The 16,053-nt window shown below is 44.0% G+C and overlaps 1 protein-coding gene across 4 annotated transcripts; it reads right to left on the bottom strand.

The window, feature by feature from the left end:
* Positions 1-97: 97 nt before the first annotated feature.
* LOC109634516 (centrosomal protein of 164 kDa) lies at positions 98-14,078 on the bottom strand. Of its 4 annotated transcripts, none has more exons than XM_069533935.1 (27): positions 13,938-14,078; positions 13,554-13,637; positions 13,040-13,151; positions 12,274-12,505; positions 11,747-11,911; positions 11,558-11,674; positions 11,395-11,475; positions 10,080-11,165; positions 9,515-9,568; positions 9,269-9,405; positions 7,973-8,743; positions 7,525-7,656; positions 6,526-6,721; positions 5,667-5,744; positions 5,393-5,515; positions 4,745-4,888; positions 4,442-4,525; positions 4,290-4,358; positions 3,941-4,200; positions 3,649-3,822; positions 3,191-3,371; positions 2,972-3,079; positions 2,578-2,680; positions 2,028-2,414; positions 1,869-1,941; positions 1,649-1,768; positions 98-1,131 (listed from the first exon to the last, which is right to left on the bottom strand). In XM_069533935.1, the coding sequence occupies exons 2-27, from the start codon at positions 13,630-13,632 to the stop codon at positions 1,035-1,037; spliced, it is 5,163 nt and encodes a 1,720-aa protein (XP_069390036.1). In that variant the 5' UTR covers positions 13,633-13,637; positions 13,938-14,078; the 3' UTR covers positions 98-1,034. The 4 variants fall into 4 exon arrangements, with proteins under 4 accessions (XP_069390036.1, XP_069390037.1, XP_069390038.1 ...); XM_069533936.1 differs by having other exon boundaries at positions 10,080-11,096; XM_069533937.1 differs by having other exon boundaries at positions 10,080-11,093.
* Between the last annotated feature and the right edge of the window lie 1,975 nt (positions 14,079-16,053).

Here is a 16,053-nt window from a genome sequence, read left to right as displayed (position 1 = left end):
TTGAATCATCATCCACAAACGTGCAGCTTCATAACAGAAAACCTAAAGAGAACGACAAGAGCACTAGGGTAAATCAAGTACACAGGACATTTGTAAGTATATGTATATAAAACTAGATTTATTAAAATATTTCATAAAAAAATACAGAATTTACACAATATATTGTGGTCATGGCTCACGACACCCGCTGAGCTAGATCCATGTTTGAGAGGTGAAGACATGTAAACTAAAAGTAAAGTATTATTAGACGTGTGACGTTTTTCATATGTAGACATGAGGATGATTCTCTATGATTGTCCAACATTCAGTAACCAACTCCCATCTGACTTCCACGGCAGAGAAAGATTTGTGAGAATAAAGTCATAATATTTCGAGAAAAGGTTAAAAAAATATGTTTATGAAATATTAAACTCGCTGTAAGTTTCTTGAGAAACTACAAAAACACTTCTCTTGTAAAATCTCTTCAAAGTCTTGACACTGCGTGACAATGACGTGCCAAAAGCTTAAATATTTAGTTTGTGAATCTTATACTAAAATATAACTGAACAACATGCTTACATTCCTCGTTTCAACATTGGCGCTATTACTTTTTTCTTGAATTATTATAACTTTATTCTTATAATATTACATTTTTGTCAAAATTGAATTTTTTCTCCGAATATTCTGTCATTGACATCGTTGTGAACTGAACATTTAAAATGTTTTTGGCCCAGGTCTGGCGTGAAGCTAAGATCTGTAAACATGTTTTAAGAAGTGGTCCGATGCTCAAAGCCATATATAATCAGGGGGATAAAGTCCTCAGGCCTCTGTGACATGTGGCTCCCTGAATGTACCACATCCTCTTCTGTCAGCTCTTCCTCCAATCACACCAGAGAAGGCCGGACTTTCCCTGAAAACCTTTACATTGAAACCTGGAACCTCATGTGAGGCCCTGCATGTAAACGTCACAGCTCAGAGCAGACACAGTCATTAAAGTCAGTCAAAGTCCTCAGTGACAGACACGGTACAACAGGACTGAACTGGTCCTAATGTCCTCAGTAATGATAGACTCTGATCTGGTTGTTATCGTCCAGGCCCAGCTGGACCAGGCTGCTCTTCGAGGACGGAGCTTGATAGCGAGTGAAGAGAGGTCTGGAAAAGTGGAGTCAAAGACAAATGACTGTGACAATATAATCTCAGACACACACACACACACACACACACACACACACACACACACACACACACACACACACACACACACACACACACACACACACACACTTATTTTGACCATAACCATAGTTACTACTTGCCTAACGTAACCCACACCTAAAACATGTCTTCACCTTAAAATGTAGTGATTTACGATAACGTAATGGTGACATGCTTTTTCATCCCTACAGTGTGAACACGTTTCACCACAATATTAATAATACCTGGACACACAATCCCCCGTAAACCCTGAACCTATCGTAGCTTTTTGTTCCCATAAGGAAGACAAAGTCCCATAATGTTGGGACTTGTAAAATGAACTTGTGAAAAATGAATACAAGAATAAAATGTTTTCAGTTTTATCTATATTGAATTATTTTAGAGTCACCGGGAAGTCAATGTAGGTCATGGAGACACAACTGTGTGTGTGTGTATGTATGTGACAGAAGGATACATGCTGGGGTCTTTGTTGCGCATCTCCAGCCACCTTTTGTTGCCGTCGATCATCCCCTGTAGCCTCTGACCATCTATCTCTACTGACTTCTGTATGGACCGCAGGCCGTGAGTGTGTTCACTGAGAGAGACACACACACACAGGTCACAGATTGTAAGTACATTTGAGAAAGAGAGGATGTGTCTATACGCTGTAATCAAGATGAAAGGTGTAATGTTACCTAACAGGAGTGTAAGATGAGTAGGCTGAGCTGGTCCTCATGGTGCTGGACGCAACTGGGTCCACAGCTGCACCTAAAGAATAGAGCCACATTTGAGGTTCAACAATCAATTACAAATGTATCGCTGCTCCATTCAATTCTAAGAAGAATGGATCATACCAGGAAAGATCTGGCTCCACCGGCTGTTGATGAGGTCCTCAGAGGCCCTCAGCCTGCTTCTGATGGGGGCGTTGTACAGGGCGTTGGCTGGAGAGCTCCCAGTCGCCCAGTTCCACGAAGGCTCCGAGAGCCTAAGGGGGGGAGGTGGGGCTAAGGAGCTGCGGCCCAGGGTGTGCATGTGGGACGTGACTGGATTAGAGGTGGGAGTGGAAGCTGGGACGGAGAGAGGCTGAGACAGAGGCAGAGTGAAGGCTGTGTAAGGTGTGGCACTCTGTGGCCACTGAGCTAATGAACCCAGTGCACTGAGAACAGTGTTGAGCTGGCCTGAGATCTGCTGCAGGGATTCTGCTAACTCTTGGACTTTGCCTGGGACTGTGGGATGACCTCCTGATGAGAGAGAGGTGTAGAGATGAGATAACAGGCCGGTCTGAAAAAATACTACTCTCTAAGGCAAGTGTATGGAACGTCACAAACCTCAGAGATCTGAATGTACATAGTGTAAATAAATGAATGCTGCTGTGTTCTACACTCAGTGACCAGTGCGTGTTACCTGTCCCGACCGGTGGGTCCGCAGTGCTGCTGAGGTCCGACTCGGTCAGATCGAAGGTCACCTTCCTCTCTCCCACCAGCCGAGACAGATCCTCTGACAGAGGCTGAAGGAAAGAAACAACAAGAGAGAATATTTTGCAGTGCGTATACTGTGACCCAGCTGGTTGTGTTCGACTGGAAATATAATAAAAAAGAATAAATACAAATTCCCATTCGTTTTAGTGATGAAGTTAAAACTCATACTTGACTTTGGTGCACATAAATTCAGCTCAGTATGTTACTAGAAGCAAAAAAATGTTGCCACAGAGAGAGCAACGTGCACTGGGCCACTGAGATGAAACACTGACAGAAAAAAAAGTTATGACTGCAGATCCAGCCAGATGTTTTCTCCTGACCTCTTCAGCGATCGAACTCTCCAGCTGCTGAAGCTGCTCCTCTTTCCTCTGCAGGAGCGAGTTCCCTCTCTGAACCGTCCGCTGCAGCTCCGCCACTTTTTGGGCTTCCTGATGAAGCGAAGGAAAAAAGGAACAGGTAATCAACTGACCCCATCTCACCATTCAGTCCAGCAATTGTCATTCTGCAAGACGTGTGCGTCACCCCCCCCCCCCCCCCACCTGCATGAGGCTTCTAATCATCTCCTCCGTCTCCCCAGTGTTGTGGTTGGGGTCCTGGGAGGAGCCGGTCTGGGCTGCCCGCAGAGCTGCCTGTCTCTCCATCAGCCGGCTCGTCTCCCTCTCCAGGAAGAGTTTGGTTTTTTGGATGGAGGCGCCGTGTGAGGAGATGTAGCGTCGGAACCTGGACACAAAGAGAGGTATGAATGTAGGCCGAAGGTAGATAAACACATTGACCCACACTCATAGATTCCCATTAATACAGTGTTCTCATGGACAATAAACCAGTTACTATTATATATTTTTCTATTATAAGTTCTGTTTGTCATATAAGACCTCCTCCAACCTTTAACCCCACAATCAATCATTTCTTTTAAATTTTAAATAAAGCAATAATCAAATAGTAAATGTGACCCTGTAAATACTAAATAACCACTTTTCTTTTCTATATCTCTCCTTACTCGTCCACGCTGCTCTGGCTGTCGGGTACAGGGGAGAGAGGAAGGTCATCCAGGTCCTCTACATGCAGTGATGAGTCTCTTCTGTCACTGGAGGGCGCCGTCATCTCCTTCTTTTTGACCTGCCTTGCCTCCTGTCTGAAGGTGGCGCTTGCTCCTTCACCTTGCTCCAACTCACTGGATGCACAAAGTCAAGATGGTTGACAGCTTTGTTTATTTGTTGCTACTATTGTGGACAATTCATTTAGAGAACTGCTGCTTTAGGGTGTGCAAGTCCCGTGTAGGTGAACTGTACCTGACTCTGCGGCTGAGACGGTCGCATCTCTCCTCGAGCAGCATCACCTTGCGCTCCAGTTTCTCCTTGTCCTCCTTCGTTCTCCTGCTCTCATCTCTGGCTTTGTCCCTCTCCCCTCTCAGCCTCTCCTCCTCCTCCTTTGTCTCGTCCCTCTCCTCCCTGGCTCTCTGGACGAGTTCTCGGGCATGATGTTTCTCCTCTCTCATCCTCTCCAGCTCGACCCTCAGCTGGTCTCTCTCCTGGATCAGCCGGGGTAAGGCCTGCACAGACACAGACACACACACAAGGTTGATACTCTTGATGGGGTGGTTGAGTGCATAAAATAGAGAGAAAAAGTAGGGTCTCTCACCTCTATCTGTGCGTCCACCTCCTCTTCTTCATCTTTGAGCTTCTTCCTCCTTCTCTTCAGATCTACTACCTGATAAAAAGACCTCATTATTCCACGTGCTTCAGGTAAGAGTGTCAGTGATTGATCGTACATGAAAGTGCAGGATCCAAGACCTTGATCTGCAGCGTGTCCTCCTGGCTCTTTAGCTCTTTGGCTTTCAGCTCCAACTGATCTGTCAGATCCTGCAGTTCTGACTCCTACAAGGCAGAATAAGACAGATTTATTCTTTCTGTCTTACTGAATTCTCACTGATGCAACATGGAATAATGCTTCCATTTGCAAGATTGAAAATGTATTCCAATATTTGCTTAAGACATGGAAAGGAGTGCTTTTTGAGGCAGTGGCACTTTGTAAGCGGTGTAATGTTCCCAAAGGTTCAGCATCATAAGTAAATCTGCGTGTCTGTGCTGCCTCACCTTGCGTGAGTGTGTGAGCTGCATCTTTTGCATCTGAGTATTGAGCTGCAGCCGCAGTTTCTCCAGCTGGACAGCGTGGGAAGCATGGAGACGCTCTCTGTCCTCCTGCAGAGTGGACAGCAAGCGCTCTCTCTCTGTGGTCTCCTAGAACACACACACACACATCTTTTAATTACCACGAATGGCAATCATTCCATGGACTCAGTTAGGATTCATGCTGCCGGTCTATTCTGAAAGATTTTTTTTCCACAAAGTTCAAACTAATCAAACAAAGTTTCCATTAAACAGCAAAAAAAAAACAATTTATTTCCTATATTCAGGAAGCCAAACTGTGGAAACTTCATAGCTGCTTTAAGTTAATTGATGAACACTTTATTACTGCTGCCAAGAAGGTCATGTTTTCATTACCTTGTTTGTTTGTCAGTCTGCAGAATGTCTCAAAAACAACTTAACCAATTTTGAAGACATTTTGTAGAGGGGTTGGGCATGATCCAAAGAAGAACCCATTAAAATTGAATCCTCTGTCTTATATTTTAATTTTGAGATACTGCCTGTTCATTCCAACACATCTAATTGTTCCTGTGATAGCCACTTGTACATGATAGGCACATGCATCAGCTGAGTGTAAAATGAAAAACACCTTCTGACCTCATCCAGGTAATTCTCTCTGATGTTGTTCATTTCTCTCCTGTGGTCTCCCCTCAGCTGCTCCAGCTTCCTCTCGTGATCCCGCTGCACTTCCTCCCGCACTTCCTGGAGCACGCCAGTGAGCTACACAGATGAAGACAAGGTCAGCTGACAGTACAAAATATTACGTTCTACTGATAATGTACTTATACCTAAAGCCTTAAAACCTATTCAGACAGAACTCCACATGATGATGATGTAACTCTGTCCAATGTATGTGTGTGTGTCCTCTCACCTCTCGGTGGTAGTCTGCCAGGTGCTGTTCGGGTCGTGGACTCATCATCAGCTCCCTGCCCCTATCTGTGCTTTTGACCTTTATACGGTAAATGGTGCAAACACAGAGACACACACATTTAGACGGATCATTTATTGAGCCTAAAGTCAAGTTTCACCACTTACCATCAAAATGGCTCAAGTTCCAGCTGGTTTTTATATAAATATTAGAAAGAGGAAATATTATTTCTCAGGGGGAGCAATGATTCTGTCCAGCCAATTTTATAAAATGTTAAGTAGAATAAACTAAGTCATCACACTTTTCACAACTTAATTTAAACACTGTTCACAAACTTCTGTAACACAAGATCTTGGGTCCAAAAACCCACTAACACCCATTCACATCTGGCTTTTGTCTGCAATGGGAATGATATGTTCATCATTTACTCCTGGATCAAATGACTCTGCAGTAGACGCAGAGTGGCAGACAGCCAGGTGAGAGAGCCTTGTTGACTTTTCCCTTAAAACGAGGGATCCAGGTAAAAATGTCAACCTAACATTCAGCCTAAATCAAGACACTCCATGTATCCCCTGTGACAATATTTGAATTTTGCAATTTACTGAACTTTATGACTATTGATTCCCTCTACAGGGGCAACAGCACATGCTGATATTTGTCATGCTATTTGCTCTTGTTTGCTTGTTTGTTGTTCCAAATGTTTGTGTTCACTTGTGTAGTTGATGACCATGAAATGGTTACAGTGAAATGAACCTCATGAGTCATGCAGAAAAGTATAATCAAGGCAATCGTGCCAGATGCAGAAGATAAATTTAATAAAAAACTTTATGACAAAAAGAGCCAGGTTATCATCCTCTTTCACCTCCTGTTTCAGAGAGTTCAGTCGCTCCTCCCGCTCTCCTTGGAGTCTCCTCCTCTCTGCTTCCAGCTCCTTTTCCTGCTCAGCCTTAAAGAGTTCAACATCCTGCCTCATCTGGGCTTCCAGCGTGTCACGCTCCGCTGCTCGCTCCTCCTCTAGAGTCACTCGTAAATCATTCAACATGACTTCGCTCTCCTCCCTGAGAGAGAGAGAGAGAGAGAGAGAGAGAGAGAGAGAGAGAGAGAGAGGGCGAGAGAGAGAGAGAGAGAGAGAGAGAGAGAGAGAGAGACAGAGAGAGAGAGAGAGAGAGACAGTTATTTTGGGGGTTATACTGAAGGCAAACTCCTTAAAGTGCAGCTGATTTGGAAAAGGCTTTATTGTATTCAGTAGAGATTCTCAAATGTTTACAAGTGTAGTAATAATAAAACTTAAATTAGGTAATTACACAGAACAATTGGACAGTGCATGTGCAGTGGTTCTCAGACTAGGGGTGGGGACCCTTGGGGGGGGTCGCAAGATTGTCTTGTTTTGTCTGATCTGCTGTTTTGGAGCCTCTGCTCTGCAGTGCACGGTGAAACAGTGGTGCAGTGGTTAACAGTGTCAACTCGAAACACCTTCGCCCCATCTCGCCTGGATTTTCTCCAGGTAGTCGGTCTTCCACCCACAGTCCAAAGACATGCAGATTGGGGTTAGGTTAATTGGATACTCTAAATTGACTGGCGACTTGCCAACTGTCAGCTTGAATTTAGTTCCAACTCCACAAGCAAAACAGACAATTGATGGATGGATGGATGGACTCTACGCATTTGCAACAAAGGGGTGGTAGTTTGTCCAATTGTGACTCAGCCTCCTCGGCCAAGACTCTAATAACTCTTTTACACAAAAGTTTGTGGGTATATGCATCTTAATGGATGGTGGATGGATAATGGATGGATGGAGGGATGCTCTAGTGCACCTATGCTCTATTTGTTTTTGTGCATATTTGTTTTGTTATTGTCTGACCTGAGCTTGTGCTCCTGTTTTTCTCTCTCCCTCTGGATAGACTCTCTTGTTTCCTCCAGCATCCTGTCAGACTCCTCAGTGAGCCTGGTCTCCTCCTCTCTCCTCTTAGACAGGAGATGCTGCCGCAGAGCCCTGAGGAGACGTGTTACATACACACATTTTAGTCAAATGAAGATGTGCCCTGGTGAGACCTGACTAAAGGACCATGATTACTTAACATTTGATCACTTAAATGTGTATTTGCCTCATGTTACGCATGATAATAACCTCCTCAACAGTGGGAAGTACCGTGCAGAGTACACAATCTTTGTACGGTTAAACTCTGATACACTGAAAACCTGTTGAATTGAGTGTTGACTTATGTGATGTGACATGTGGTTTGTGGGTGGGGTGTAATCTGGAATCTGCAGTAAATGTGTGCTGAGGACCACATGCTTCCCATGCCTACCTCAGTCTTTCCTCACTCTCCTCCTTCAGATTCCTCTCCTCCTCTGCCTCTTCCCTACTCAGCTGCTCCTGGAGGAGACACATCCTCTTCTCTTTCTCCCCCTTCTCCTCCTCTACCTCCTGATCAGTCTTTCTCCTCTCCCTTTCCTTCTCTTTTTGTTCTCTAAGACTCTTCTCCTCTACCTCCTGATCAGTCTTCCTCCTCTCCCTTTCCTTCTCTTTTTGTTCTCTAAGACTCTTCTCCTCTACCTCCTGATCAGTCTTCCTCCTCTCCCTTTCCTTCTCTTTTTGTTTTCTAAGACTCTTCTCCTCCTCTACCTCCTGATCAGTCTTTCTCCTCTCCCTTTCCTTCTCTTTTTCTTCTCTAAGACTCTTCTCCTCTTCTACCTCCTGATCAGTCTTTCTCCTCTCCCTTTCCTTCTCTTTTTCTTCTCTAAGACTCTTCTCCTCCCTCTCTGTGCCCTCCTCATCCTCCTCTCTCTCTTTCTCCTCTTTGTCTTTCCTAAATCTCCAGCTTGACTCTTCATCCATTGGTTTGTCTTGGGTCTTTAAGGGGGTTTCAGCATTTCCAGGTTCGGTGTTGGATGTGCGGACCGCTCGACCTCTGGCGGTTTCAGGCCTCTGGAGTCCCAGAGAGGCTTTGGTTCGGAGCTCGCCACTTCGCTCTGAGTGGGAGGGGCTGGAGAGGGAGGGTGAAGGGCTGGACTGGTGGAGGACAAGTCTGTCAACTTTGTTGGCTAAAGGGCTGCCTCTATCTTTAGCCAGCATATACCTAAAAAGAGAACGAGAGGGAGAGAGAGGTGTTATAGTACTTCAAGGAAAAAGTAAATGTTAAAAAATATGGCACACAAATTTTCTATGTTTTTCCATAAAGTTGTGCATATTTCCTCAACTGCAACTACTTTTGACAAAAAAGATGCACATCAAATTTTGGGTTAAAAGATTGTAAAAACTTTAAGGATGTTTTGAAGGTACACTGGCTCATCAAACCAGACAGGTCTGTGTGTTTGAGAGAGAGTGAGCATTGCAGAGCGCAGTACATAAGCAACAGCGCACAGCTTTTATGTTAATATAAGAAGTTGACTATCACAGTGTAGGTCACTAAACACTGCACACAACTTCAAGTGCAGAGTAAAGCTGCTCACTGTCAAATATAATGTACCAAGACAGGTGTTTTCACAAGTCTGTTACACAATCATACAATTTTCACACAATGGCTTCCCTACAGTCGGACATAAGAACACACTTCTTCAAGAGAAGGTACTTCGACCTGAAAAAAAACTAAACAACAAGACACCTGTTGGCAGCTTCTGAAGCCTTCGTCTTTGCTCCCTCCTCATTCTCCTCTTTGTCTTTTGTTCCCTCACTGTAATCTTTCTCCAGTGGACTGATAGCACCAGACAGGTCGTTGATGTCCAGAACCTTCTCTGAGAGCTTTGGGAAACAAAACCAGTACATTACAGAAATAACAGCTGCATAAATGAGTGAATGAACAAATGAATGGATGGTGATGGATGGGTGTCACACTGCATGACCTAACTACCTTGACATCAATGGAGGATGAATCCACCTCAATGTTTTTATCTGTCTCAGACTCCTGCAAAAACAAACACACAAACACACTCATCCACAAGGAAACAGCTGTGAATGAATAACAAAGTGACAGAACTGCACAAGCGACACATCAAAGCGCACTGTCTTTTCAAAGAGACACAGAAACACACACAGCACGAGACAGAAGCGGTGTGTATATGTACACAAAGCCAAGGCCGATGAGATGGCGGGCAAACTGTCAAATAGATAGCCAGTGTAGAAGCAGATAGACTACCAACAACAGACTGCACTGCCAATGGGAAGAAGGATCAGAACCGTCCAACCCAGTCCTGAGGGGCTCTTATAGATTGCCCTTTGGCCAATTTATATTCCAGTGTGTGGCATCCAGGCAGGGAATCAGGCAGAGGATGAGACAGCCCCTAAGGCAGTGGAGTTGGATTCTGGGATCTGCCCTGAACCCGTGCATGCTTTGAAGAGGTCAAAGCAGAGCCAGGGTGGGACTGAGTAAAATGGGAGCGGTAGTCAGCAGGCACAGAGGCAACACTGAACCCTACCTCTTCTGGAAGGAGGCATTTTTCTGACTTCAGAGTTTTTCTCTTTTGGGAGAGCGCTTTGACGTCACTCAACATCATCCTCCGGCCTAGGTCTGCCATTCGCACTTCAGTCGTTTCCGTCTTAAAAACCTCCACAACGTCCCCCTCACTCTCCGATGCTGCTGCAGATTTTTGAGCATCTGATTCACCCTCAACGTTCATCCCTTCCTCGGTTTCTCCTTCGCTCAGCGCACATTTCTCTACATTGTCCGTGTCACTCCCTGTCATGTTCAGGGAGCATCTATCCAAAGCTCCCTCGCTCTCACCAACCTCCTCCTCTTTTTCCTTCTCTGACTCTTCTTCTTTACTTTCACTCTGCCCCTCTTCATCAATTATGCTTCCCCCCAGCTCTTTTCTGCATTTGTCATTTTTGTCCTCCTTGCTCCCTTCATCCTTATCACTTTTAAAGAAATTCTCCACATTTGCATCGCTGTCTTCTTCAAAATCCTGTTCTCCTTCTTCTTTTTGCACCTCTTCATGCATCTCTTCTATCTCCTCCATTAAACTCTCGACAGCCTCCTCGCTATCCATATTCTCCTCTTCCTCATTTCCCTCCTCCTTCCTAATGCACCTCATATTTTCTGTCTCTCTGCCATCTCCTTCTTTTTTCTCTTCATCCTCACCTTCACAGCATTCCTCCTCTACCTCACCACTCCCTGCCGCCTCCTCCTCCTCTATCTGTTTTTTGAGAGCTTCCTTCATCTCATCCCCCTCCTCTCCGCTTTTCCCGTCTCCTTCCTCCCCTTTTTCACTCCTGCCTCCCTCCTCCACTAAGCCTCCTCCTTCATCCTCTCCCCTTTCTTCTTGAGCATTCCCATCTTCCAACTCCTCACCCTCCTCCACTTCATTCAAATCCTCTGCTACCTCCTGTACTGAGTGTTCAGCAGAGTCTCCAGGCTCAGGGCTGATAGGACCTTGCCCCTCCTCATTGACATGGTTTTGGATGCCCGCAAGTGCGGACAGGTGGAGGTTCTTCTGCTTTTTAGTTTGAGACAGCAAAGCAGTAACAGTGACAGTAGAGGTCAGCAGGACAAAGAGGAAGACAGCCTAGACATTAAACCATTGAATAATTAACATATTCTGGGGTGAATACATGATCATCCATATTGAATCATTATCAGTCGTATCACAGGATTTTCTACCTGAAATAATTCAGTACAAGCCTTGCAGTAAATATTATTTAGCAGCAGCCATTTCTCTCCGTATATTATTTATTTTTTACAATGGTGTGTGTCACAAAGGATGAGTACTGTAAAGAGCAAATAGTTCTTTTTACCTCATACTGAAGGCCTCCTCCCAGGTCATCCTGGTCCAGGTGAAGGTTCTTCAACAGCCTGTCTGAACCGCGAGGACTCAGCTGGAAAACAGACGATTATAAGAGTTTAGAATATGAAAGCAGATAAACCAGAAATTTTCATCATCTTCAGGATGAACTATACCTCATTTTCTGAGAGCTTGTCGTCCTCATCGTCATCATCAAAATCAGGCAGAGTAAGGGACACCCTCTCTTTCTGCCTGCTGCCAAAAACACTAGATGTCCCACTACTTCTAGGACCCTGACAGAGGGAGAAATGTATAGTATATTTACTGTGCATCAAACGGTCTGTCATAGAGCACTAGGATCTTACCCTTAGGGAAGTCTTGAGGGGCTCCAGCCCACCAGAGCTGCTGAGGGACCCTCGAAGAGCAGGGGCAGATCCAGAGAGTGGGCCAGGGCCAGAGGCATCCAGACCTCTCAGAGGGGCCAGGCCGCCCAGGGGAGACGGTAAGGATCCCAAGGCTGAAGTGAGTGCCTAAAGGGAAAGAGAGACAGCCAAAGAGGTAAACAAATCGACCAAGAGTTTTCAAACATCAGCAACTTGTTGGTTATGGATTTGTTGAAAGCAAGTCTGAGTCAGGGATGTACTTTCCGATGAAGATTTCGCACCAGGTAAGCAATGAATACGCACCAGTGAAAAAATATTTATCTGATTTCATTACTTGTGTTATTTTTTAAAGAGGAACCATTGCCACCTTTCTAATAATAAACCAAAACATATTATTTTACACTATTTTATGTTTTGATTTTATCGCAGTTTCTTCTGCTCTCCCCATGTGGCAGTGAGGGGAAAAAATGAAAATATTAAAACTGTGGACAAATACAACAACCACTGACTCCAGAAGTCTTTACTGGCTCCTTTTTCTTTTTCTCTTTCTTCTCCTTCTTTTCTTTCTTCTTCTTCTTGTCCTTGTCCTTCTTTGCCCCCATGCCTCCTGCAGCTGCAGTGAGCTGGGTGCGCTCACGCTCCTGGGCCACCAGGAGGCGGTAGTGCTCATCGCAGGGGTGGTCCCAGGTGGATTGTCCTGTGGAGAAGTTGAAATAGTAGATTTCCCCCGTCACGTCTTGGCTGTGAGGGAGAAAGAGAGGGGGGGGTGTTATTTCAGCACCTCCAAAAAAATCGAGGACAGGGAAGGAAGGGTGAGGGGAAGATGGGTAGGTGAACACTGAGACGTCACCAGAGGTTGAGAAATCACCTGAAACTAAATGCTGAACCAATTCTATATACTAATACTACAGAACCATATCTATTAAATGTATTGGGTCATAAAGAATTACAGCTGCTTAACAACTGTCCCTGGAGATTTTGTTAAGGTTGCAACACGCCTCCAGTTTCAAGCATCAAAAACAAACCTTCACCCCTGACTAGTTGCAAGGACACAAACACTACACTCTGTCAATGACACTCAAATAAACGCTGGAGCAGCTTAGATGAAATTCTGACATCAGCTTGCATCACCAAGACCATTTGCAACAACATTAAACTACATCCATAAGAATTTACATGGTGGTCCACATGGGTTTGTGTAGCATACTATGTCTGATACACAATGACACTGTGGGTGGACATGTTGCTATGACTCCATTACCCAGCCTTCCTTACCAAGGCTTCCACTCGGGAGGCAATGGTGCAACGACACCTTCCCTGGCCAGCCACAGTAGCTCCGGCTCGCTGTCGGGATCAATGCCAATCTCTCTTGCATATTCTTGAATCTCTGGTGATAGTGAGTAAAAGAAGGGGTGTGAGGAGAGCAAAGTGTAACCCTACAGCATCATATCATACACTGTTGTAGGTTTGTGGATTAAACAGCTCACAATGACAGTTATTAGAAAGGGAATGACCCTGAATGAATATATGAATTAAGATAAGTGAGACTGGAGCAATCAGAAGGAACCCTTCATTATCCCCCTGTATCCAATATTATCTTGGATTATAGAGTAATAACTATCAGTGTCAAACACCCACAATGAATGTTATACATCTACCACCTAAGAGATGCTGGTGACTTTGGCTGTTGCTGGAGAGTTTCTACACATATTTATTTTAAGATCATCTGAGCCTTGTGAGTCAATCACAGGCCTGATGACATGAACCAGGTTTATCACCCCTGAAGTACCTTGTTCAGAGGGTATGTAATTCTCATCGTAGTCCTCTTCAAGGATCAGCTGGCCTCCCATGAGAGCTGTTGTACTCATGGTTACTGTAGAGACACAAGAGGATGAACGGCAAAACAAGGGTGCCCATCTTTCTTAACTCAGCTAAAGCTCAGCTAATCAGATTAACACGACTTCTCGAGTTTGTGCGGCAGCAAAACCAACATTCATGTTTTCAGTAATCGGAACAAATGGATTTTTAGCTCGTTAATGCGAGGGGCAGCGAGGGAAGGGAAGAAGCTAATGAAGCTAATATCTAGGCAACTTAAACATTAGCTTGCGGCCATCTAACTAGCTTCAGCTGCTAAACGGGCGAGGAATAACTTCTTCAGGGTCAAGGTATTTACCTTCCACACTTTTAATCGTTTACTCATTAGCCCCTTTGGCGTTATCGATTAGTTGACAGTTGTTGTAGTCAGAAAGATGCGAGAGCTTCTCCACCAGCTACATATCCAAGGACGCTTCCCCCGCTTCCTGTTGACGATGAGAACGCGGCTCTGATTGGCTGACACGCATGTGGCGTTCACGTTATCCTCGTACGTTTCACCTCTCAAATCATTGGAGGAATTTAAATTTTGCGTTGTCAGTTATTTGATGATAAAACGCAGCAGTGATCAGATAAGAACCATAATGTCACACACACACACACACACACACACACACACACACACACACACACACACACACACACACACACACACACACACACACACACACACACATTGCCTAAACTCATTGCCTAACTTTGTGTTAAGTTTTTATATTTTCATTATTATGTGTTTTCTAAAATTAGTTTCATTTTGACAATTTATTACTATGTTATCATTTATTTGTACAGATGTATTTTCTTCATGCCATACTCTCACGTATCTATTTTAGTCCATGTTTGTGTGCTATTCAATGTTGTAAAGTATTCGACTTTCATCAAAAGGCATCTGGAGGGACGACAGCAGCTGATATGAATTGGAGTTTGTGCACTTTGAGATGTCTGTGCATTTGTCTTGCACTTGATTGCGTATCTCTATATGAGTGTGCAGCTGTCTAATATGTTGTATTGCACTTAAAAGCACTAATCACTGTAAAACACCACTGTCCACCTGTTTCTGATTTACTTGTGGGGTACATTGCAGGGCATTATTTTTTTACGGGTGCCTAAAGACTTTCACAGATCCAAGTTTCCATTCTGTCGATAACTCATGTGATGTATGTCTCACAATTTCTGTTACCTCTGCTCAAAAGGGAGCTTTTTAGTTTGGAATCCCTTTTCAGTAAGCTTCAAAAGTCCTTTCCAGCATGTCGTTCTGTCAGTCAGTGTTCTGTAGGCTGCAGATGGTCCTGATCTCTCCCTCGCTGGCCACAGTACATCACAGCGGAAGCGTTTTACACTGTTGTGTAGAAACAACACAGAGACACACGTCACAAAGAAATATTATATTTAAATAGATGGATAGGAGGGATGAAGGTAGATCGACACTTTTTGCAAATTTAAACATCAGTGGCTTAAGACACACAGTGCAAGAAAAGCACTCAAGAATTATGGAGGCTGTGTAAATAGTCAAGAACAAAGAAATTCTAAACTTAATAGAAGAAAAACATAACCAGACATTGTAGTTTCTTTTTGTGACTTATACTTCAGTAAGCTCCTCTGGGTAAAGTGAGTGTCAACAACTTTTGGTCTCAGTGAGTTTATTTTGACAAAGCATGTGTTTTGCATTTGTCATTGTAAGGCAGGGCTCCCTGTGGTGTGTCAAATAACACTTTCTGTCCCCCAGGCCTCACAGCTGGGAGCTTCATTAACACCATGCTGCTAAATGATGCTTTTGTTCAGTCCCGGAGCCACAGAGTCTTACCAGACTTTCTTTGCTGACTGCTGTCTACAAAAAAGTAAATTACAACAGGTCACTTGTCTACCAGTTGAATATATGCACAGAGTAAGATTACATGGCTTCAAATGTATAATAAATTGGTTTGGCTTCTGTCCTGATCACTTAATGTGTGGTTTTAACCACAAGAGGGCAGACGAGGGGAGAATTAGAGCTACATGATTACTTTACTTAAAGGTCCAGTGTGTAAGATTTAGATGAAAGGGAACTATTGGCAGAAATTTAATGTAGAATAATCCTCAAGATGTTTTCACTAGCTTGTTTCATCTAAGTTTTATGAATTGTAGTTTTCTTTACCCTAGAAAAGGTCCTTTATATTTAAATACTTTTTATTTACATCGAGGGGACCTTCTCTACGGAGGCCACCATGTTTTTTTTACATTAGTCCAGACTGAACAAACTAAACACCTTTTGAGTTTTTATGACAACTGAAGCTACCACAGGTTCTTTTTCATGTTTGGAAGGAGAGGGTGAGGTGAGGGGTGTTCCGCTGCAACATGCAATTTAGATAGCACACATTTCTACACACTGTACCTTTAACAACTAGTTGACCTTTCTGAGAAATATCAGCTGCACTGAA

This window comes from Paralichthys olivaceus, chromosome 11 (genome assembly GCF_024713975.1).
Source record: "Paralichthys olivaceus isolate ysfri-2021 chromosome 11, ASM2471397v2, whole genome shotgun sequence".
Taxonomy (NCBI): Eukaryota; Metazoa; Chordata; class Actinopteri; order Pleuronectiformes; family Paralichthyidae; genus Paralichthys; species Paralichthys olivaceus.
The sequence above is the reverse complement of the archived record's forward strand: the minus strand, read 5'-3'. Positions and strand labels throughout refer to the sequence as shown.

Coding starts and splice junctions, on each gene's coding strand:
- LOC109634516 (XM_069533935.1), bottom strand. CDS start 13,632: ATGAGTACAACAGCTCTCATGGGAGGCCAGCTGATCCTTGAAGAGGAC. Junction 3,823..3,940: donor CGTCTCAGCCGCAGAGTCAG/GTACAGTTCACC, acceptor TTGTGCATCCAG/TGAGTTGGAGCAAGGTGAAG. Junction 1,942..2,027: donor GTGGAGCCAGATCTTTCCTG/GTATGATCCATT, acceptor TCTATTCTTTAG/GTGCAGCTGTGGACCCAGTT.